The following is a 22,755-nucleotide window of genomic DNA, read 5'->3' on the forward strand; positions in this document are numbered from 1 at the left end:
ACGGTATGTTAGGAGTTAAAAGCAGGGATTGGTTATCTCACCGATCCCCGCTGTTGCAGCAGCAGGAGGATGGCTGTCAATCACAACTAGTTTCTGAGCCTGCGCCATCGATAAGATGTAAGTGTACGCCCATTTGTGGGAACTGCTTCCCAGCTACGGTGTAAATTTACGTCCTGGGGGGGGGTTATTCCTTATTAAGTCACAGATTAGCAAACTAAGCTGGCCCAAGTTTTAGAAATGCATGCAGTGGTATTTCATCCTTTAAAATGCTGGACAAAAGCCTAACTAACCCCATTATAGTCAGTGGGGTTCAATATTCACTGTTTGGTTCCATCGTAAGATTGGTTAGATTAGCCAGTGGATTTCGTTTTACAGTTCCAGTAACGAAACCGGAAAATTGAACTCAAAATGGTATTGTGAATGAAGACTAAAAAAATGTCAAAACATCTAAAATGAAGTACTGCACACATTACAGAGAGGCTAAACTTTGGACTGCCTTCACACAGCCGCCTCCATCTGCTGCAGAATTTCCTCTTGCGGAATCTCTGCACCATGTGATTGGAAATTTTTAAATCCCCTCCCCCACATGGCTTACAGAGAATTTCCGCAACTGTCTATTTGTGCTGCGGAATTTAGCCCTTGAAATACAAGGGTTGAATTCCACAGTTGTTCCGCAAGTGAAAACACGGCCAAATCGGCACCATTTAGGTTTGGATTTGGCCACTGCAGAATTCTTGTGGAATTGCTGCAGATATTCCATTGTGGAAAGCCCACAGCGACTCCACCATGTGAGAAGGCGGCCTTATATTTGCTATGTAGCCAGTGCTAATGAAAGTTGAGGCATCACTTTAATATTACCTACGGTACAAGTTTAAAATAAGACTTGTTTTTTTTTGCTTATAAAGCTAAATTTCAATTTTTTTGTTTGTTCTAAACCCATCTTAGAGAAGTATAAATTGGTCCTAAAATGGAAAGCAATCTAGCCGGAGTGAATGCACTGTCTGTAACAACTGTAATAGAAATAATGAGACATTCTGGAGATGACAAGACACAGCCTTAGGGACCCTGGTATGCATTTAGGAACAGTTGTAGAAGAAGATTTCTCAACCAGTTTGTAGCCATGCGGGCTGGCTCCATCGTTATAAAATATGGCTGAAAAAGGAAAATGGGACATTTACCTAGGGTGGCATGTGAACTATATTTTCAAGGAATGTTAATCAAGGTTAATCTTTTTTTCTTTTTTAATGTTTGAGGCAAGTTCTTGACATTATGACAGAATAAAAAAACATTTGTTTAGCCAATGAACTGAAATATCAACTGCTAACAAAGGCAAGGTTCAGAATTCTGTTAAAATAAGTACATACGGTTCCATGACACTCTTGAGTTTGACAGTTTTAAGTTATGACTAGAGATGAGCGAGCATACTCGCTAAGGACAATTACTCGATCGAGCATTGCCCTTAGCGAGTACCTGCCCGCTCGGAAGAAAAGATTCGGCTGCCAGCGGGGAGGAACAGAGGGGAGATCTCTCTCTCTCTCTCCCCCCCGCTCCCCCCTGCTCACTGCCGCAACTCACCTTTCACCCGATTCGGCAGCCGAACCTTTTCTTCCGAGCGGGGAGATACTCGCTAAGGACAATGCTCGATCGAGTAATTGTCCTTATCGAGTATGCTCGCTCATCTCTAGTTATGACACTTTTTCTTGCAACTGTATGACTTCACAACAGTCAATTTAGAAAAACTTAGAATTTTGGAATTACCTGGACTTTTGCATTCATTGCTAATAAACTTTGGCCTGAAGGGTTTCAACTGTTAAGGCCAATTTAGACACAACAATTATCGCTTCAAATTCGCTTAAAAGCCGTCTTTTGGGCGATAATCGCTGTGTCTAACTGCACTGGCATTGTGCAGTTTTCGTTATCTCGTCGCTCATCGTTGTCTTTCAGCGTGCTTGAGTCTTATCAGGGATTCACAGCGGGATTCAGCTGATACTATTGTTGCAGCTGTATCCCGCTCCCTGATAACAGGCGGGGTATGAAGAACAGAGCGGTCCAGCTCTGTTCTCCATACCTGGAACGGAACGCTCGGCTGTATGACTCCCAAAGCCTTTCTAAAGACCTGGATACAGATTAATCCACAGTTAGATAAATCATCTAAGGATGGAAAAGATTCAGGACTGTTGCTGCTCTCCCTACGAGTGGGAATCATGTTAATCTACCCACTCCAAGAGCACAACAGGCAAAGCTGAAAGAGATGACAAGGAACCCAAAGATAACAGCAAAAGAACTACATAAGATTCAAGAAACTGCAAAACCCTTTATTCATGTATCCACTATTAAATCAACACTGAACAAGAATGGTCTTCATAGAAGAACACCAAGAAGTAAGCTGCTGATGTACAAAAAAAACACTGCAGCCCATTTCAAGTTTGCCTGAGACCACCTGGATATTCCACAATGCTTCTATGGACAGATGGTACAAAAATGGAACATTTTAGCACAAATGCACAATTCCATGTTTGGTGGAAAAAAAACCTGCATACCAACACATCATCCCAACTCTGAAGCAGGGTGGAGGGGGAGCATCACAGTCTGCTACTGCCTTAGGGTCTGGACGTCCAGCTATCAATAAGGAACAATGTATTCTAAGCTGTACCAAAATAATTTATAGGAGACTGTAAGGGCGGCTGTCCATGACCTCAAGCTAAGAAAGCGAGACAATGACCCAAAGCATGCAAATCAAGTAAAGTGGTGAAAATAAAAGGTTTGTCTTTTGGAATGTCCAAGATAGAGTTCTGACCGGAAAGCTCTAGGCAGCTCTTTAAGGTCCTGGCTGGTTTTGGGCACAGCAGACCACACACCATCTAGGTTTGTGAATGCTGCAGTCAATAACAGGTTTTGGTGGTATAGGTATATATATATGTACCCTTTGATTATATATGAATTGTCTTATTTGCAATTACAGGAAACTTTGATTTGCTAGTAACTACAGGTTCTTAAATTCAAAGGTTAACTTTTTCTCCCTGCACTGTGGATGTTTGCTCAATAAGAGACATGAATGGTACTATTGTTTTGTGTGGTGTAGGTTTAGTTTGATTGTGTTCGTATATAATTGTAAACCTTAGCTATCAATCAGACTACATTTTACTAGTAATCCATTAAGAAATCCAGAGCATTCCAAAGGGTTCACTTACTTTTTTTAAAAATTTGCAACAGTTAACCTTAAATAACAGCAACATTTAATTTCTCCGCATATATTTGCATGATATTCAGAATATATTACCTATGGATTAAAGTAGTATACCAGAATTAATTTTTATCATCTATCTATTGGATAGGTAGTAAAACTCTGCTTAGACCCCCTACCAATTCCAAGACCAGGGATCCTATTTCTCCCCATCCTCCTCACTGTGAGCTTGCTACACCCCATAGAGTGTGCAAGAGATTAGAATGATGGCCGTGCATGTGTGGTGCTGCTTCATTCATTTCCAATGGGACTGTCAGGGATAGCAAAGAGTTCAACCACTTGGCAATCGCTGGTGCTCTCATTAAAGTGAATGAAGGGGTGGTGCGCCAGCACAACCTCTCCTCGTTCCTTTGAAGACCAAACGGACACCATTCTTGGATTGTGGTGGTCCAGCAGTCAGACCCCTACCAATCAGTTTTCACCCATCGAGTGGATGGGTGAAAATTTGAAAAAACATTGTCTTTGGAATACCCCTTAAATGCAGTAAAGAAGATTTATCAAAACTTTTGCAAATAAACATGGAACCTTTGCACATAGCAAACACTCACTTTGCTGCTTTAATTTTATTTTCAGAGGCTCGGGTGCGCATTGGAACATGACGAGCATGGACAACGGCTCCACTTTCCCTCACTAAGACTTGTTCATCAAAACAGTCTTAACAGTATAATTGGTCTTGTTGTCCATAGCACCCACCAATCACAGTGCAGCTGCAGCAGTTATTGACTGCAAAAGGTCTCCAGTACTTTATAGTACCGGCAATATGGACAAGAGTTAACCCTTTCCAATCCACTGTCTGACATCTAAAGATATTCTGATTGAAGGCTGTACAGCTCTGATGTAGGAAGACATCCGGCAGGGTATTCTTACTGTAGATTACTGGCCGCTCTGTTGTCGGGGGCCTCTATGGCATGTCACATACTGCATTACTGGCTGTAGCCAGCAGATGGCGTCATTGTATAATGGCAGAAAGAGAAAGCCCCCTAGAAAACCCTGAATCCAAAATTGGATTGCAAAGGGTTAAAAAAAAGTAGTGCAGATTTTAAAATTTCGAATGAAGAGGTGAAATACACATGTAATACATGGATTTTGACACGGAACTGTACATGCTGCTTAAAGTGACCCTCTGGTATCGGGACAAAGTTCTGTCCCAGGATAGGACGGGCTGGCGGTTATATTACCTGCAGTTGTTCTTCTCTGCTGCCCCTCCAATCTGACTGTTTCAGGACCCGGTTTCACCCGTCCTAGTTGCCTGCAGGAATTTTCTGCACACTATTCACTGCTCTCTAATTGGTTAGTGCGAATCACATGTGCAGCTCTAGCCAGTCAGAGACCAGATATAATGCATTAGAAGTCTTAACGCTACCAATGGACTATGTAGATCTGGTAGTTTGAAAATTGCTTTGCCCATCTTGGATGCCTGAAAACGGAACCCAAAACCGGCAGATCAGAGGGTTGGCTGAGAAGAATGACCTCCTCTGGTACAGAAGTTTGTCCCAAAACCAAAGGATAGCTTTAAATTCCACTGTGTACCAGCACCCAGCAAACTCTGCCAAGTGTGGGGGCTCACTGCATTTGCTGGGGAGGGCCTACCCAGGGGTGGACTGGGCCAGGGAGGCATGATGGGCTGCTGCTAGTGATTGCAGGCTGCATTTCCATTGCATACACGCGGGGACTGACTTCTGAGTTACGACACAGCGCTGTCTCCAGCGTTCACTGTATTGCGAATACGGCCGCTTTCACACGGGCAACAAAATAGCGTGATTTTCTTGCGGTGCAACAGCGCTACAAATCGCATGTATATAAAAGCGCATGCTTTCCAATGGGTTCCTTCACATTAGCGATGTTTTGTAGGCTGCTACTTTGCGAGAAAAAAAGAACGCAACATGCTGAATATTGACGCAATCACTCCAGCGCTCCATGAACCAATCACAGCGATCGCATTGAATGGCTGAGCCGTGGCACTCGATAAACCAATGAGAGCCAGCACTTCCTGGAGGCAGGGTTTTTGAAAACCCTAAACAGGAAGTGCAGGCTGAAAACTTTAAACGAGTAGCGGAGCTGTGGAGAAGTGCGGCGGAGCGGACAGCGCCTGTTAATGTAATGTGTTGTGTTTTTTTTTAATGAAGCTAGGGTTTATTTCCGGGTAGGGCTTATATTTTAAGCCCTCCCCACCACCCCTTCCCCCCAAAAATCCTGGTAAAGGAGTGCTACAAAATTGCAATATCGCCCGGAGAAAACGCAGTGATATCGCACAGGACACCGCGGCGATATCCCTGTCGCCTGTGTGAAAGAGGCCTTTGTTGATGCCAGCCCCTTGTCATATATGTGTAGATTTTTTTGGGTGGGGGTATATTCTATGTTTTGCTATGGAGCCCATGTGTGCTTTGTACGTCCCTAGTTTTATTGTCAGCTCACTGACTGCATAGATCCATGCTATGTTTTGAGTTTGAGTCAGCAGACCTGCGGTCGGGTTAGAACATCTGTAAAATGTGCCCTTAATGCGCTCAAGAACTATGGTTCCTGGTTTGGGTGCTGTATTCATGTACTCAGCTTGATTCTGCTACTATGTTCATGTGCTTGGTTCAGGTATTGTATCTATGTACTGAGCTTGCTTCTGGTGCTGACCAGAGCTAGACAGCAGCAATCTACACCAAAATCCACACTACTAAGGCATGGATTAACTGGGTATTCATTACCTGTTTTACGCCTACTGTGAACATGGCCTATGTTAAGGCACCCTTAAAGGAGTTGTCCAGAATTCATAAAACATGACTGCTTTCTTCCAAACACAGCACCACCCCTTTCCATGGGGTTCTGTGTCGTTTTGCAGCTTAGCTCCGTTGAAGTGAATGGGAGCTGAACTGCAATACCAGACACAACCCACGAACAAGAGTGGCGCTGTGTTTGCAAGAAAGCAGCCATTTTTTAAAACCCTGGACAACCTTTTAAGATTTTTTTGCTAGTGTTTCTATAAGATTATTTTTAGATCTAGTGTTCCTTTTACATCTGAAGATTTGTATTCTTCCACAGACTGACAAACCACTGTTTACTTTTACCACCTCTATAGTTAGTGTTAATTTAAACCTCATTTACTTACATTGTAAAGATTCCTCATGTTAAAATTGCAGCAAAACCTAGCAATGGCTAGTGCGCCTCTCTGGAATGTTAGGGGCTTGAATTCCAAATTTAAGAGAGCCTTAGCTTTCAACTTTCTAAAAGTTCATTTTTCCCACATCATACTATTCCAGGAGACGCATTTGCAGGGCTCGAAGATACTGGCTCTTAGGTTGGCCAATATAGGCTCTGCGTATCATGCTACTTATTCCAAGTATGCCAGAGGAGTCAGTGTCCTGGTAGCTAAATCAGCCCAATTTGTATTCCGACAAATCCACCTTTCATGGCCGGCTCATCACGATAATCAATATTTATCTGCCGGCCCCTGCTGATGTTAAAATCCTCACTGAGCGGGGGCCCAGGTGGTCTTATTCGAACCTGCCCCAATATTTTTGAGGTCCTTCAATTTTACGTAGGCTGACTCCTACCTGCTGCAGGAAATATGGCTAGATATGAGTGAGCATACTCACCAAGGACAATTGCTCAATTGAGCATTGTCCTTAGCAAGTAGCTGCCCGCTCGGGATAATAGGTTCGGCTGCCGGCGCGGGTGACAGGTGAGTTGCGGCCATGAGCGGGAAGGGGAGAGAGGGAGAGAGATCTTCCCTCCGTTCCTCCCCGCCCGCCCCCGGCAGCCGAAACTTTTCTCCCGAGCGGGCAGGTACTCGCTAAGGACAATGCTCGATCGAGCAGTTGCCCTTAGCGAGTATGCTTGCTCATCTCTAAATATGGTGCCTGCGACACCCACATAACACTGCCTATTCATGTCACTCCCTAACATATAATGCCATTTCCTATATCGACCTGTGTTTTGGCTTCCCGGACTGTCTCCCTATGGTGTGGGATGTGTCCTATATGCCCAAGGGCATATCAGACCATTCCCCACTCCAGTTGGTCCTCGACCTTGGTGTGGAGGGCTAACGCCCTTTGTGGAGACTCAGCCCCCTATGGCTGGTGCAGGGCGAGATACATGAGTATGTTGAACAGGAGGCAGGGATATACTGGGAGGTCAATGAGGGGACTGCCTCAGAGCTGACTGTGTAGGATGCCTTTAAGGCTTTTACTAGGGGTTCTTTAACATCTGCCATTGCCAAGTATAGAAGGTCTCTGCAAGCCGCCCGATTGGACCTGGAACGCCGCCTTGTTGCAGCGGAAGTCAGGCACATAGCAGATTCTTCCCCAGAAGCCTACCTGGACTTAAATGACCTACGGCGGGAATACAAATTACTACACGCTGAGTATACCAAAAAGAATCTTCTTTACTCCCATCACCAGGTCTTTGACCAGGGAGATAAGAACGGTCATCTGTTGGCCTAATTAACAAAGGAGGATCAGACGTTGACGCCAATCATGGTGGTGCGCGATGCTTCGGGGGCCCTGGTGGATAACCCAAAACTGGTCAATCAAACGTTTGTCCACTTCTATAGGAACCTGTATACTTCCAAACTTAGCTGCTTAGATGAAAAGCTAACAGCCTACCTTGATGATATCCCCTTCCCTACGATGAGTCAATTGGGACAAAACTCACTTAATTGCAATAGACTGCGGCGGCTGAGCTCCCTTTGCCCGCCCCACTGAGCTGGACAGCTCAGACAACCTATTTGGTTATAAGAGTTTTGGTGAGGGTTTCTACCTTCTTTGAACTTTATTTAGCTCCCTTCCTTAACTGGGCTGAGGAAATGGCGACACACTGGGCCTCTCTCCTACTCACTCTAGTGGGCAGAGTCAATTTGTTAAAGATGAAGCTACTACCAAAATTTTTGTACATCCTGCATAACTCCCCTGTCCTGGTCCGAACCAGATTCTTTGCCACGCTTCGTGGGATTGTACTGCGTATCCTATGGAGAGGCTCACTCCCCAGGATTAAATTGGAGACCCTGTGCCTCCCGGTGAGCTGGGGAGGGTTAGCCTTACCCCACTTCTACTACTACTATCTGGCCAGCCAGCTGGTGTATGCTGGGTGGTGGCTGACTTCATCGGATTACAATCCGGTGGTGGGACTGGAGTGCAGGGTGGCGGGCCCCGCCCCGGGATTGAGGGGTCTACTGATGCGTGGCCCCTCCTCTCCTATTGTCCCCTTACCTGCCCCCATGCTGGTAACATTTAAAATATGTAGTGGAAGTCACGTGGTCCCCACATACTCCTTTATGTGATAATCCACACTTGCCGCACCTGCAGCGCTTTACAGAGTCTGCATTCTGGAGAGCTCATGGTGTTAATGTCCTATCTGACATAGTCAGTGAGGGCACCTTATGCACTTTCCTTCAGCTGCAGATAATCTCTGACCTGCCTGAGCATTCCTATTTCAGACACTACCAGCTACGACGTGATCAGGGCTCAGTTTCAATGCCTGTCCATACCGCTGTCTCTGACTCGGTTAGAGGACTTGGCACAGATGTGTAACCTAGTAAGACCATTGTCCAGTTTTTATGCCCACTTGGTGCAGTGTCTTGCCCCGTTAAGGGAGAGGGCCACCCAGAAGTGGGTCATTGACATTTCTGATCTGTTAGCGGGGGAGAGTGAAGACATATTGGCGGGCTCTGGTCCTCCTTTGATTAGTGTTAGGGACAGGCTTATCCAGGTCAAGTTCCTACACCGAATATACTACACCCCATCCAGGCTACATGTAATGGGTCTGCTCCCCTCAGCGACCTGCCCCCAATGCTTAATTGCTGATGGGACCATCATGCACATGTTCTGGGACTGCGGTGTCATGGTGTCATATTTATGGATTCTCACCTGGGGGCCCCGAGGATCATGCACCCTGGGGTGTGCCTCTTTGGGCTTGTTGGGGACCTACCAGTGATAGCGGCAACCCACACCTTATATAAGCTACTGTTTTTCTATGCTAAAAAGGTGATTTTGTTGAATTGGAAGCACCCTGGTAGGCCGACCAGGAACGCATGGATCCAGGTGGTGAACTCTGTGCTTACAATGTATAAACTGACTTATATGGCCAGGGGATGTTCCGAGAAGTTTGACAAAGTTTGGGGGGGGGGGGGGGGGCTGGGTGAACTGTCCTGCAACGGCAGCAGAGATGTCTGTCTAGATACTGGGAATGGATATGGTGAGGGATACCCGCTTGAACCGATCTACTGTTTAGGTTTTTGTTTCTTTAAGAGTCGCGCAGGGTTGTTGTTTAAGGGGGTAGGGTTAAATTTTTGGGGAGGGTGGGGTGTTCTTTCAATTTTTTTGTCCCTTTTTTTTTGTTTGCTTTGTCGTTTTTTCCTTCTTTCTTTTTCTCCTGGTGTTTTGGGGCTCCGAGGTTAGGAGCCCTCCCTGGTTTGGGTTTGCTCTATTATGGGTAGTTGATAAATAAATGTGAAAATGAACAGCCAAGTATTATGTTTTATGAGAAATGCACATGAATATGCGAAACACTCAGTGTTTTCACTTTTGTCTTTTTTTTCCCCAGTTCTCATGTACTGTGATGTATCAGCAAGGCGTGCATTCTTTTTTATGTCTGCTGTTTCTGTATATTTGTCTATTTTGGCTAAATAAATGTTCCTTTTAAAAAAAATTGCAATAAAACCACAAGTTATGATTTGACCCCAAGGACTCAATCAGACGGCTGTAACATGGCCACAAATTCTGGGCCGACAGCTTGTCTAATGACCAGAATTTACAGTAACGTAGGGATCTATGCAGAGGCGTAACTTGAAGCTCCTAGACCCCAATGCTAAATCTGTAACAGGGCCCCCAACTATAATTCTTTATTCATAGTACTAGACTTACTATATGGAGAAGAGAGGCCTTATGGGCCCCCTAAGGGTCCCTAGCCCGGGAGCAACCGCATCCCCTATAGTTACGCCCCTGGATCTATGGTACATTTAATTTTAGGTCATCAGATCTTTCATTGGGCTGGGATATACATCCATTATACAGATATTAAAATGTGGCCACGTTATGGTCATCTGAATGAGGCCTTATACGTCAAAATATGGTGTATTGATTGTGAACCATGGATCCAGTTCTGCTGGACTTAGTGAAAGACACAAATTGCTGAGCCAACAATGTTCTGGTAGAAAACCCAGTATGTAATATAGAAAATGTCTCATACAAATAAATAACACAACAAGGAAATATTACTACATTTTTTTTATTGTGGAACCAAGTTTGTTTCCTTTACATCAAATATTCTCAGTGGAAGTGGGGTATTGCACACAAATATCATAAAAGCACTACATATTACTTCACTGTAAACTAATGTTCTACATTAGATATGAATCCGTAGAATAGAGGTGATGCGGGATTATAAGACAATACCATACACAGCTGCAGACTGACACAAACACCATTCAGAACGAGAGAGGAGTGAGGACCTTCCCAGCCAGCCACAAGACTGATCCTGTCCAAGAGTTGGAAGATAGACCGCGGCATGCATACGTGTTAGCAATAGCATAGTTCATTGCTGCCAATTATTCCTTGTTATTACAGCCCAGTCTTGAGGGAATGTTACTTGCGGCTCCTTAGCATCCGAAGCCTGAAGCTATAGTAGTGCAGAGAAGCTTGTGTAAATCCTTTATAGTCACTTGTTCTACAATCTCTTTGTAACAAGTCTTATCCAAAACTATGAACAAATGTCTGTTAGCCATCTTACATTTCACTGAGGATTTAAAAGTGTATATATAGGTTTGTTCTTAATATTTTCTTCAATTGCTATTGGAAAAAAATGGTACGATGTAAGTCCTTAATGGATATACAAATAGTCTTATTCATCCCAGTGTATAGCATAGCTTCATTTGATGCTTCTTAATGGTAAAGGATAGTGTCACTGGCCTAAAGCTAACTAAATGGTATACCTAGTAGAAAGTAAAATGTCAAATGCTATATCCAGAAATTCCAGTTATTTCCCGCCACTGAAACTGTCAAATACACAGCGATACACACTCTAGACATTAAGTTGTACGTACTGATGCGGGTAGCTCAAAATTGGTGTAAGACTAGACCTACGCAGCAGGATCTTTCTCAGGCTGCTTTCACAAGGATGTAATACGGGCACATTCTAGCCTCGTTATTACAAATGCAACACCCAGACGACCTGAAGTTCAACTTAACCTAACTTTGGGTACTTTTACACGGGGAGACTATCGGCTGAAAAATCACTCAGAATGGCTATTTCCAATAATAGTCATCCCATGTAAAAGCAGGACCCCACAGGGTACTAAGTGAGAAATCACTCATTTGTTTCTAGTCGCTTCATTTCAGCTCACTAAAACGAAGAGACTAATGAGCGACTTCTCACTCGGTGTAAACAGGCAATTGTTCATCTTTGATCGACTGCCTGTTCACAGTGAATGGAGGCGGGCGACCAGAAAAGTTCTCTGGTGCGCTCCACCTCTGTTCACTGAATGACTGCTGCTCTTGTTAGAGCGCAGGAGTGATAATCATTAGGACAGCTGTAGAGCACTTAAGGGTGCTTTTACACAGGGCAACCAGTGGGCACTTAAGCGCCCAACAGCCATCCCAATGATTATCACTCCTGCGCTTTCACACAAGAGTAATAATCGTTCAGTGTATGGATACAAAGCGCACCCAAGATTTCTTCCAGCCCTTGCCTCCGTTGACTGTGAACAGGCAGTCGTTCATAGATGAACTGAAACAAAGCGACTAATGTGCAATTTCTTGCTCAATACCATTGGGTCCTGCTGTTGGTGAAAATCACTTGTTTGAGCGATTTTTGGGGGGGCTGACGATTGGTCTATGTAAAAGTACCCTAAGCTTAAGCCCAACAGGTGACCCATGTAAAAGTACTCTTAAATTAAACCACCATAGTACCATTTGGTAGTCTGAGTACGGTTCAGTTGCACCATGGGAGGTCTCTGTGGTGCATCCTTGTGCAATTAAGACTACAAATATCTTGCATGTATGCATACAATTTGTGTCCCAGACAACCAAGAATAATGGTGGGTAGCCCTGTCATAGTAATATTTTAAACCTGTGGTGTTAATTTGAGTGCTATTAAAAGTTTGTGAACCCACTCTCCATTCATGAGCAGATCATAGTCCAGATTTCATTTTTTTTTAAAGGTTGGCAAGAACAGTTTTATTCAGATTGGGTTCTCATGCTCCACAGTTCAATAGTACATACAGCCCGGTCTGTTAACTTAAATTTGTAGCTACTTCGCCAACCGAGAAAACCATATTCCCATTTTGTGGTTGAAGAATTGTTCTGTGCTGCCTTTCGATCATCTTAGAGATGTAATTATTACATACAACTTGTGGGTTATCCCATCCTTTAGTGGAGAACATGGAACGACTCCCATTATGTGCCAATGGCAGGCTCAAATGAAGTTGCGGTATTCATCTATTTCCCTATGAGTAAAATCTGCACCATTTACATTAAACATCATCAGCTTTCATTCGCTATTCCGTACCCCTTCGTAATACAATTACAAAGAATAAATTCTACTTTTATCATCTGGAATGTGATCTATACATAGGATACGTTATTGTCCTGCAATCACTCAGTATTCCTACAAAACATAAAATACATTTGGTGGCATCAGAAAGAAAATCTATTTTACGTTCATAATTCTAATAGTAGTTTGCAGCTAATACAGAGAATATTTACACTGACACCAGTTTTAAGGATGCTAAGGATATTTTATGTGGCACAATTCATTAAAAGTCTAAATCACATATCAATTGACCAGTAAAGGTAAAGAGAGAAATCCTCTCTAGTAATTTTGCTTTATAAAGTGAATATCTCGCCCTATTAATGTAGCATGCTCAGGAAATAAGTTTGCAGTAGACATTGAATAGAGGCGTGGTCACATGTGTCACGAGCTCCCATGGATCGGTAACATGGCGTGTAATTACATAGTGCTTGAATAGCTTCCCTGAAAAGTTTCATGTTTCTTCTCTAACATGTTTGATTTGGCAGGCTTAGTATTGCAGATTCTGACTGTGAACAAATGTTTTAACAGGGTTTACAGTTACCCATCCGTCAAGGTGAAGGCTTGGCAAAGCAGTTTGGGACTCAATAGGCTTGAATATTGTAAGCAACTCAATCTACATGGAGTTACCTTAGCTTAGACCATCTCAACTTGCCATATATTTATGTCTTACTTCTTAACTTCTGTTAAATTAGTAAATCATGGCTGCTTTCTTCTAGAAACAGCACAACCCTTGTCCATTGGTTGTGTCTGCTATTGCAGTACCACACACAACCAATGGATAATAACGAGTAGCGTTAGTAGGCACTTAAATCTGGGGCCTGTACCTTGGATCGTAAGTGCATTGCCCCGAACCTAGCCTGCCCAGTGAGCTGTTGGCAGTAGTATGTGTCAACTCAATCTACCCACCGCTATGTCAGGATGATGCAGCTCAGTGGCAGTGAGTAGATTGAGTTGACACATACTACTGCCAACAGCTCACTGGGCACTACTAGGAGTAGACTCCACCTCCCTAGTCCACCTCCCATTGTTTCCTCTTACGCTTGGGCTGGTGGCATCTACCCTGCACTATCCTCACCTTAGTCATGGCTGTAGCAAGTCAGGGTATGGCAGGCAGGTGCTGTTCTGTATGGACTGGGCTGCTAGACCTAAGCAGTGTGCACTGACTACACTCTAGGGCTCCAGCAGCAGTCCAGCCTTCAGGGTAGAGGTGATCATCTGGCACTTGTCCAGTCAGAGCAGCCACAGTCCCAAATAGAGCATGCTACACCTAAAGTCTTCCACACCCAGCCAGTCCTGAGTCCAGCAGTTTCAGAGGGAAGTCAGCGCACCTACTGAAATTGCAAACAGCCAGGTCTCCCATTTTTGTGTATGATGACCACCACCCATATATAATGTATATAAGGCAGGGTTGTATATGCTGCATGCTGTGTTTACCACATACGCTAGAAACCCCACAGCAGCCAATAGTAGGACAATCTTGTCGGTATACCCAGCAAGAGTGTGTGGCGATTGGCTGCTGTGTGTGGAGCTTCCAACGCATGCGCAAAATGCAACATAGGAACCCAGCCTAAGGGCTCATTCTCATGAGCATATCTTATATATGTGGACGAAATACGCATATGCCCTGCATTTCGGCTTCTTTCAGTGATCACTGCGTATTTACATGCAAAAAAAAATTGCAGGAAGGTGCAGAAGATTTCTCCTTCCTTACTGCAAAAATACACAGTGAATCCACATGTATCTTTTGTATTCACTGTGTATTTGTACCGCTCTAATGGACTTGTTTGTACTAGTTCGGTCCGTAATACAGACCAAAATAGTACATGCTACAATTTTTTTTACGTTTGCATCTTTGAATACCGCAATACAAATCCATGGGGTTTCTGTACTGCAAATTTCAGTACTACGAGCGTAATACACAGCCAAAATACACTCATGTGAGTGAGCCCTTGGGTGCGTTCACACATAGCCGAATTGCTGTGAATTCTGGTGAAAACCCACTGCAGATTTCCCCTCTTCAATTTGAATTCAGTTGAAAGGGTGTAATCAGCTGCAGATCCGCAATAAGATTTGGATCAAATCCGCTATGTGTGAACGCCGTATATTTAGTAAAACAGCTGTAAATGGGACAAAGCTGCCATGCCCATAACAGCTGCTACTAAATGTACAGCGTACAGGTGTATGGCTTAATATATATATTTATTTAAAGGGGTCTTAACAGAATAGCAAGTTATTCCCTATCCACACAAATAAATGCGGTAAGCACTCCATTTATTTTAATGGGAGTAACAGAAATTGAAATTGAAAGTGAATGCAGCACTGACTGCACATGATCGGCCAGCGCTCCATTTAGAGTGACGTCACTGCTGAGGAAGAAGCAATCCCCAAAGTGAGAGGAGAACAGGATGTGAGAGTCCCGTTCTCGAGATTGGCAGGGGACTCGATGGTGAGACCCCCACCGATCAGCAAGTTAGTCCCTATCCCATAGATAAGGGATAACTTCTTATCCTGGTAAAACCCCTTTAAGTATACTTTCTTGTGTTTTATTTCATATTGTGCAGAACAAGATACAGCGGGTCTGTGACCGGATGTTTTAGGACCTTAGCAACGCCCCTGTCAATAACAATGTTGTCTGTGAAAGAAAGCACCTATGTTTTTTCATCTCACACAACCACTTTAGGAACTGAGCGTCCATTCCAATGAATGACTACGTGTCAATTAGTAGCAACTTACTCAAAATTGCTTCCTGGTGAAACAAATCATGAACTTACATATTCGATGGGGACCACAAACCCTTCTGTATCGGTGAGGTCAATCTGTATTGCAGAGGAGTCTCACTCGCACATTGTAGGTACTTGTTGGAATGGGTCTTACAAACGAGGTAAAGAGATAGGCAAAATTTGATATGGAGATATTGGGGCAGGTAACTGAATATTTACAATGACTTTTGTGTTTACCCCTTTATAATCCGCTGTAGCATATAAACATATGGGCAGTACAAGTGAACACACCTGGAACTGTATAGGGCATTCCAGTGAATTCCATTTACTTTATCCCTGCTAAAACATATTGCCCAATGTAAAAAAAAAAAAGTTAATTCCTATGACTGAAATCTGTTAAAATACAGAGCAAGACAGTATATGATCATACATAAACACAAAGCAATAAATATCATTGCTTATAAAAACAAAAGTTGTCCTATTTCACAGCATTAAATGGACTAAACAAGTCCAAAACAAGTACCAAACAGTAACAGTGCAAATAAAATAGTGTAACGTAATAAAATAAATATATGACAAACTCTAAGACAAAAATACACATCGATTCAGTGGCATCAAAAATCTCACAAAGAATGAGTGAAACAGTGCAGTAAAATGATTTAAAGCATTAATTTATCCAATAAAATCTTTACATTCCGCTATCTTCACACATAAAGCTGCTGTCATCAGTCTCGTCATATGCATAAGCAAAGGCTATAAGATGTGCTCATGCACTGTAAAAGACGCCATATACCACTTCCTGTGATGATTTTCATGCGCAAGTAACCTATATAACGCAGTGGTCACAATTTGAAGCTGTTACAGAACTCCTCCCAACATGCTATGACAGCCTATGGCTGGGAGTTGTAATTGTGCTGCAACAACAAAGAGGTACAATTCGGTGACCAGTGCTACTAATGACATCATCAAGGCATATTCACATCTCCTCCTCAACTGACAGAGGTCTGCTTCCACTGTGATTGAATGATAGGTACAATTAAAGGGGTCTTCCAAAATGATAAACAAGGCTCTGCTTATTTTACCAGAAACAGTTCCATTCTTGTCCATTCTGGTATTGCAGCTCAGCCACATTCAAGAGAATGGGAATAAGTTTCAAGCCCATGAACAAAAGTGCCATTGTTTCTGGAAATAAACAACAAATCCTTACTTTCTAATCCTTTAAAGGGGGTGTCCATTTGTAAACTAGTGATAGCCTATCCGGAGGATAAGCCATCAATAATAGATCAGTAAGATTCCACCTCCTGGGATCCCTGCCAATCAGTTGTTTGCTGGGCCTATGTGCATGTGCACTGAACTGATTTCTGCAGGAAGCAAACAGCTCCATTCTCACTGCAGTGGCCAGACTTGTTATTACAGGCAAAGTTCCCATTGAAGTGAATGGGTGTAATACCAAGCCTGGCCACTGCAGCATGAACGGAGCCTCCTGCATAAATGAGCTTTCTGCATGAGCATCTCATCTCAGCAAACAGCTGATCAGCAGGGATCCTGGGTGGCAGACCCTAGCTATTCAGCTATTGATGACCTAGCCTCAGGAAAGGGCTTCTATATCTTACAACTGGACAAACCCTTTAGTTCTGTAGATAAAATGTAATTCAATGCCAATGATACTTGGAAGAATTCTATGCAATTACTTTGCCATCAAGTAATAATAGTCCATACTTGGATTAAAGGCCTGTATTAAGTATAATAATAGGAAGAAATAATCAGTAACCACTCTTAAAATCTGACATTTTCCTTTCCTTACTCCTCTAAAAGGAACATTAATCATCACACAGCCATGGCAAGCAAAAGAACTTTGCTTGCGCAAATCAAAAAACGAAAATGAAGATAGTATTTTATACATACAATAAAAAAGGGGTCTGTACATCTTTCAGCAAATCTCAGTAAAAACAACAAACATGTAACAAAGGAGAAGAGCCAAATCAACAAGGATCAAAAGAAAGAGAACACTCAATCCTCAACTTGCCTGGCAAAGCAATCATCAGACACTCGCTGTGTATTAATGCAGTTGCAGTAGGATAATTGTCAACCTGTTGTGTTCCGTCAGCTCAGCTCTTGCCGTCGCCGTACAAGCATGCACACACTGCTGAATTTACGACCTTGCATACTTTTGTACACTTGCTGATTAGTTAAAAAATAAGTGCATTAAGTAGCTTTGTACATTCAAGTCACTTCCTAAGGCAAATTATCTACCAAATGTTCTCCCGAGTGCTTTGGTATTTTGCTTCTATGTACCGACTGTGATTCACAATGTGCGAAATTTGGAGATTTGGTAAGATGAATTTAGCGGGAGTATGCCTCAGACATAATGCTTATTTTTTTTTCCACCCTGTACATGTATGTTTATCATGGTATGACTGTAGCGGGTATAATATTAAACATATAACACAACCTATAATAACAGCTGTTGGGCCGTTGATTTTTGTTTTTACCATTTTTCACCAATTTCAGCATATTTAGTTTAAAAGGAAGGAAGAAACAAAATTCAGACCCTGATACTGTGACGATTGGACACTAAATACTGATAGTAACCAACTGTCCTCCTGGCTCCACGTGGCAGATCCCAAGTTGTGTACCTGCAAATGACAATATAGTATAACAAAAAGTAATGTAAAAATAAGCCTATTGCTACTGACGGAGAGATGCCACAGTCATGAGCCATCACACAGGTCCTTCTTCTCCTGATCTCTCTCATTGTCTTTCAGTTTTCGAAGAAAGTTCCCATCCTGGACTAAGGAGAATGAATGTGTACAAGAGGATGTCCTACAAACCTGTATATTAAACCTCGGCAGCAGAGCTTGCAGTGACGTGAACTTTATAGTTTGCCATGGAGATAATATATTACTGACATCTGTGCCGCTGTGACACAGGATAGCAGTGGGCAATATATAGTTCTGAAGTTAGTTCTAATCTGGTAATCACTGTGTTGGGATGAAGGAGAGGGCAGTGATCTCCTCACAGTTCAATTTTGCATGCTGGGAAGGATTCATCTTGCATAACGACTGTGCTGCTACTCGCTAGTACCATAATATTGAGGTCCTGCTGTTTTTCATGTGTCTCCTGGTACCATTCTCGCATCACTTCTGAATCATGGGTTGGAATAAGTGTGACCTGCAATTATAGGAAATGCGAAGATTGTTAATTACATAAGTCAGATGACACTGGGGAACAATTTTGAACAAAATTTTTGTTGACTTTGGTTTTTCAGGTGATTTAGACTAAAATAGACATGCGATTTCAAAAATGCAGTTAGTTTTCTTCTATTGCGTCAGGTCTTTTCTCTACAGCTTATGCGATTACTCAAGCCTGGGTCAAGTAGAGCACTAGTGTTCTCCTATTGGCCAAGAGCAAACCTCCCTTGAGTGGGGAGGGGTGGAGGATGACCATGGCGAATTTCAAGGAATGAACATTCTATTTGAGGCCATTCCTTAAAAAAGGAGCACAGTCCTGCTTGATCCCCTTTGTTTTTGGCTTGCGAGAATTTGTGCAGGACTCACGTCTATGAAGGAACTGCATGATTAGCAAACAAGGAGGCTGGGAATTGGCACAACAGTAATGGAAAGGAAAAGAAACAGCAGGAGTGGGTGACAAAATGCTGCACTACAATGCAGCCAATTTCATGTTTACTATGGCGTCCCTGCTATTCTGTATAAGACCCTTCCCCTAAACAGTCCTTTATGCAGACAATCAGAGACAATTAATAATGCAGTCCTAAGCTCTCACTCACGAAGGTTGCGGGTTTAATCCCCGCATGGTGCAGGCAGCCGGCTCAAGGTTGAGTCAGCCTTCCATCCTTCCGAGGTCATCATCTACATTGGGGTGTGGGAGGAAAGCCATGCATATCCTGGGAGAACATACAAACTCCATGTAGCTATTGCCCTTTGTCAGATATGAACCATAGGAAACAGTTCTAATTACTGAGACACACTGTTGCCCTATTGTGGGTGCAAATACTTCCAAAGATCTGACTTCAGAATCCATAGTCTAGCTAATGTGCAGAAGAAGACGTATTCAAATGTATTGGATAAATGTGAAAAGTTGATTCATCCATGTTCACTTCACGTATGTCTAAATAGCTCCATGGAGAAGTGGAAACGTATCCTGTGAACATTTGTAAATAAACTTTGCACCTTTATCGCATACATTGAATTGCTGTTTTTTTCCGCACAAAGCTAATAACTTGTGTATAACCAAACTGCCGCTCAGTATGGGCTCATATCCACGATGGTGTTTTCACTGCGCATCACGCATCAATGGACTTTCATTCTTCCATACACACCAGCTTATGGGCACTGTGTATGCTGTATTTCTCTGTATATGATATGCTGTCCATACACAATACATTGCGTACCGGCAGTATTTCTATACGCATCCCCGCTCTGGCGAGGAATTTAAAAGAGACGTCCATGACCTCAGATTCGGGGGCATGCACAGTGCCATATTCAGCCCGTCCTGTGGCAGAGCATATGGGCTGTAAACTGTAAAATCCTGCGGGAGACCCGAGGCGTTTTATGCATACGCTCGTGTGAATGAACCCTATCGCTGAAGCTGAGGACTATCCCGAGATACTAGTCATCAACTCTCATGTTAAACCAGACAATAGGCATTGTCTGGTAGGAAGTATTTACATTCAGGTATTGAAATATAGTCTTTGTAGGGCACAGTAACTGAATGAATTCATCTTGGCATATGGCTGGCAATCAACGTTATCCCAAATGTTGCTGGGTACAACCTCTTTAACTGGAAGGCCAGGGACAAAGTAGTCAGCAATACCAGTGCATTCAGAGACAATATTGAACAAGTTGTGTCGCATTAAAGGATTGTTCCCATTTTGCAATATGATGGGATATAGTTAAGATATGCCATCACTTTATGATCTGTCAGACCTCTGCGACCTCCATCAATCCTGAGAATGAGGGGTGTAAAGCACTGGTTTAACCCTTTCCAATCCAATTTGTATTCTGGTTTTCCTAGGGGGCTTACCCTTTCTCTGCCGTTATATAACGGCGCTATATGCTGGCTAAAGCCAGTACTGCATGAGGTGACACGTTGGATAGGCTCCGACAGCAGAGAGGCTAGCAATATGCAGTAAGAGAGCCCCGACAAATGTCTTCCAACATCAGAGCTGTACAGCTTTAAATCATAATGTCTTCAGAGGTCAGATAGTGGATTGGAAAGGGTTAACGCTATGTCAACCTCACAATTTTTCCAGTGTCTCGGAGCACCATTGTGTCAGACACGGGTCTTAATCAGCACTGCAGCCCCTTTATTCTCAGGACTAGAGGGTACACAGAGGTTTGGAACATCCTCCATCCTACTGATACGCTGTCACCATGTAAGGTGGAAATAACCCTTTAAGGGAAAAAAAAGTCTCTTCTTTTTTCTTCTAGATGCCAGGGATAATAAAATAATCTTCATCAACTGAGGAACTTCAAGTTTAGTAATCCATAAATGGCTGTTATTACAGACCTGAGCCAAATCTCTACACAATAGGTATCGGTCTGATAAAAAGTCAACACAAAAGAATGTTTGTTGTTTTTTTTGTTTACAACGGCAAAGCAATGCGACATTTATATCACAATCAGCAAACAGCAACAAAAGCAAAATACATTCTGATCCTGAAATCTTGCAGTTTCTACATTTTATATTAGTCAGTTACTGTTAGCGGTAACGTTTTATGGCATTGAAGGAGAAGGAATTTCACAATGTGATGTGGAACATAGCCAACTACTATAAAAACATGCTATACCTGCATATTGCTTCCCCACTGAGCCTTCCCTTCCAGAAGAGCATCCAGAACCACTCGGCTTGGTTCTCCAGCTGCGGAATCATTTCCACTCACTACATAATATGAGGATCGCACCCGTTTGAAAAATTCCACGTCGACATTTTTGTTGCTGCTATGATTAGGTATATACACCAGGTCCATGTACACCGGAGGTCCTGGGGGCACTGCGGCTGATTTTGTTGTCTTGGTGGCTCCACTTCCTGAAAACATAATACAGTATACAGTAATTCTTAAAAATGTACAATCTGTTAATAACATAGTAACAGACATATTCATCCAGTTTTATTATTCTGCAATGTTGATACAGTAGAAATAAAAAAAAACCTGAGGTAGAAGCCAATTTTCCTCATTTTAGAGAAAAAAAAATTCCTTCCTAACCCCAAATCTGACGATCAGAATAAGGCTAATTCCACACGGGCGATCGAGATTTTACTGCAAGAAAAGCGAGGCAAAATCGCATCTTTTTTCCCACGATTTTTGAACATCAGCGCTGCTTTTTCTCGCCAAAACATCGCTTGTGATTTTCTTGTGTGTCTTTATCGCGTGATGTTGCCACAATTTCTTAGTACAGAAGTCAATAGGACTTTCTAATGTTAAAATCGCATTGCATCACACGAAAATCGCAAGTTCGTACTTTGTGATGCGATAAAAAGGAGGCTCCATAGGGAAACACAGTGGATAAAAAAAGCGCACATTGTAGAAAGATAGGACAGCCCTGCTGCAGTAATATGACTGTATGTTAAAGAGGAGCTATCATGTCCTCATGTCAGCAAGGCGTACTGTGTCAAGTGGGCGGTCCTCGCAGCTCACTGTCAATGGATGTCGGAATTTATAGCAGACTGCTCACTTGAGACATTGGAATAGGGCTGAGTTCATACAAATGTCATTGTTGAAGTCAGTGAAGCATGGCTGCAAAGCTATGCAGTCCCCCCTGTTTACCGGAGGTCATGACTAGTCCTTTTTAAAGGGTAAAAAAAAGATTTTCCAAAAGGTTATCTATTTTTATGTAGAAAAAAAAGTGAAATCTAAGTTTGGAAGCTCGTGGGCTGTATGTATTGTGCAGCACATTTTGTAAAGTACTGATAAGCGAAAAGTAAAATCCGCAGCAAAAATCTGAAACCAACATAACCCGTATAGAGCATAATGCAGATTTGAAATTTTTTAAATCCATAGCATTCCCAAAAATGTAAGCATTTGTTCCGATGTGCATGAATGCGGTTTTGTAAAAGACTCATGCCTTTTCATTATCATGTGTTCCATTGCAGATTTTCTCTGCGGAACCACACACAAAAAAAAGAAAATGCAGATTCTTCCTAAATTGCATTTAGTGAATGGAAACATTTTAGAAAAATAGCACCACTCCTGTGAATGGGTTGTGTCTGGTATTACAGCACAGCAATTTTGAAATCAATAAAGGTACCTTTACATGG

General features: G+C 42.7%; 1 protein-coding gene across 1 annotated transcript in view; it reads right to left on the minus strand.

Annotated features, from left to right (window-relative positions):
* Window positions 1-10,449: 10,449 nt before the first annotated feature.
* Window positions 10,450-22,755, minus strand: part of MAP1B (microtubule associated protein 1B) — a 93,888-nt gene continuing 81,582 nt past the window's right edge. Inside the window, exons 7-8 of the mRNA XM_066602922.1 lie at window positions 21,287-21,525; window positions 10,450-18,648 (exon numbers count right to left, since the gene is read on the minus strand). Of these exons, the coding sequence (XP_066459019.1) occupies window positions 18,493-18,648; window positions 21,287-21,525 (395 nt within the window). The 3' untranslated portion in view covers window positions 10,450-18,492. The remainder of the gene's footprint in view (window positions 18,649-21,286; window positions 21,526-22,755) is intronic.

This window comes from Eleutherodactylus coqui, chromosome 5 (genome assembly GCF_035609145.1).
Source record: "Eleutherodactylus coqui strain aEleCoq1 chromosome 5, aEleCoq1.hap1, whole genome shotgun sequence".
Taxonomy (NCBI): domain Eukaryota; kingdom Metazoa; phylum Chordata; class Amphibia; order Anura; family Eleutherodactylidae; genus Eleutherodactylus; species Eleutherodactylus coqui.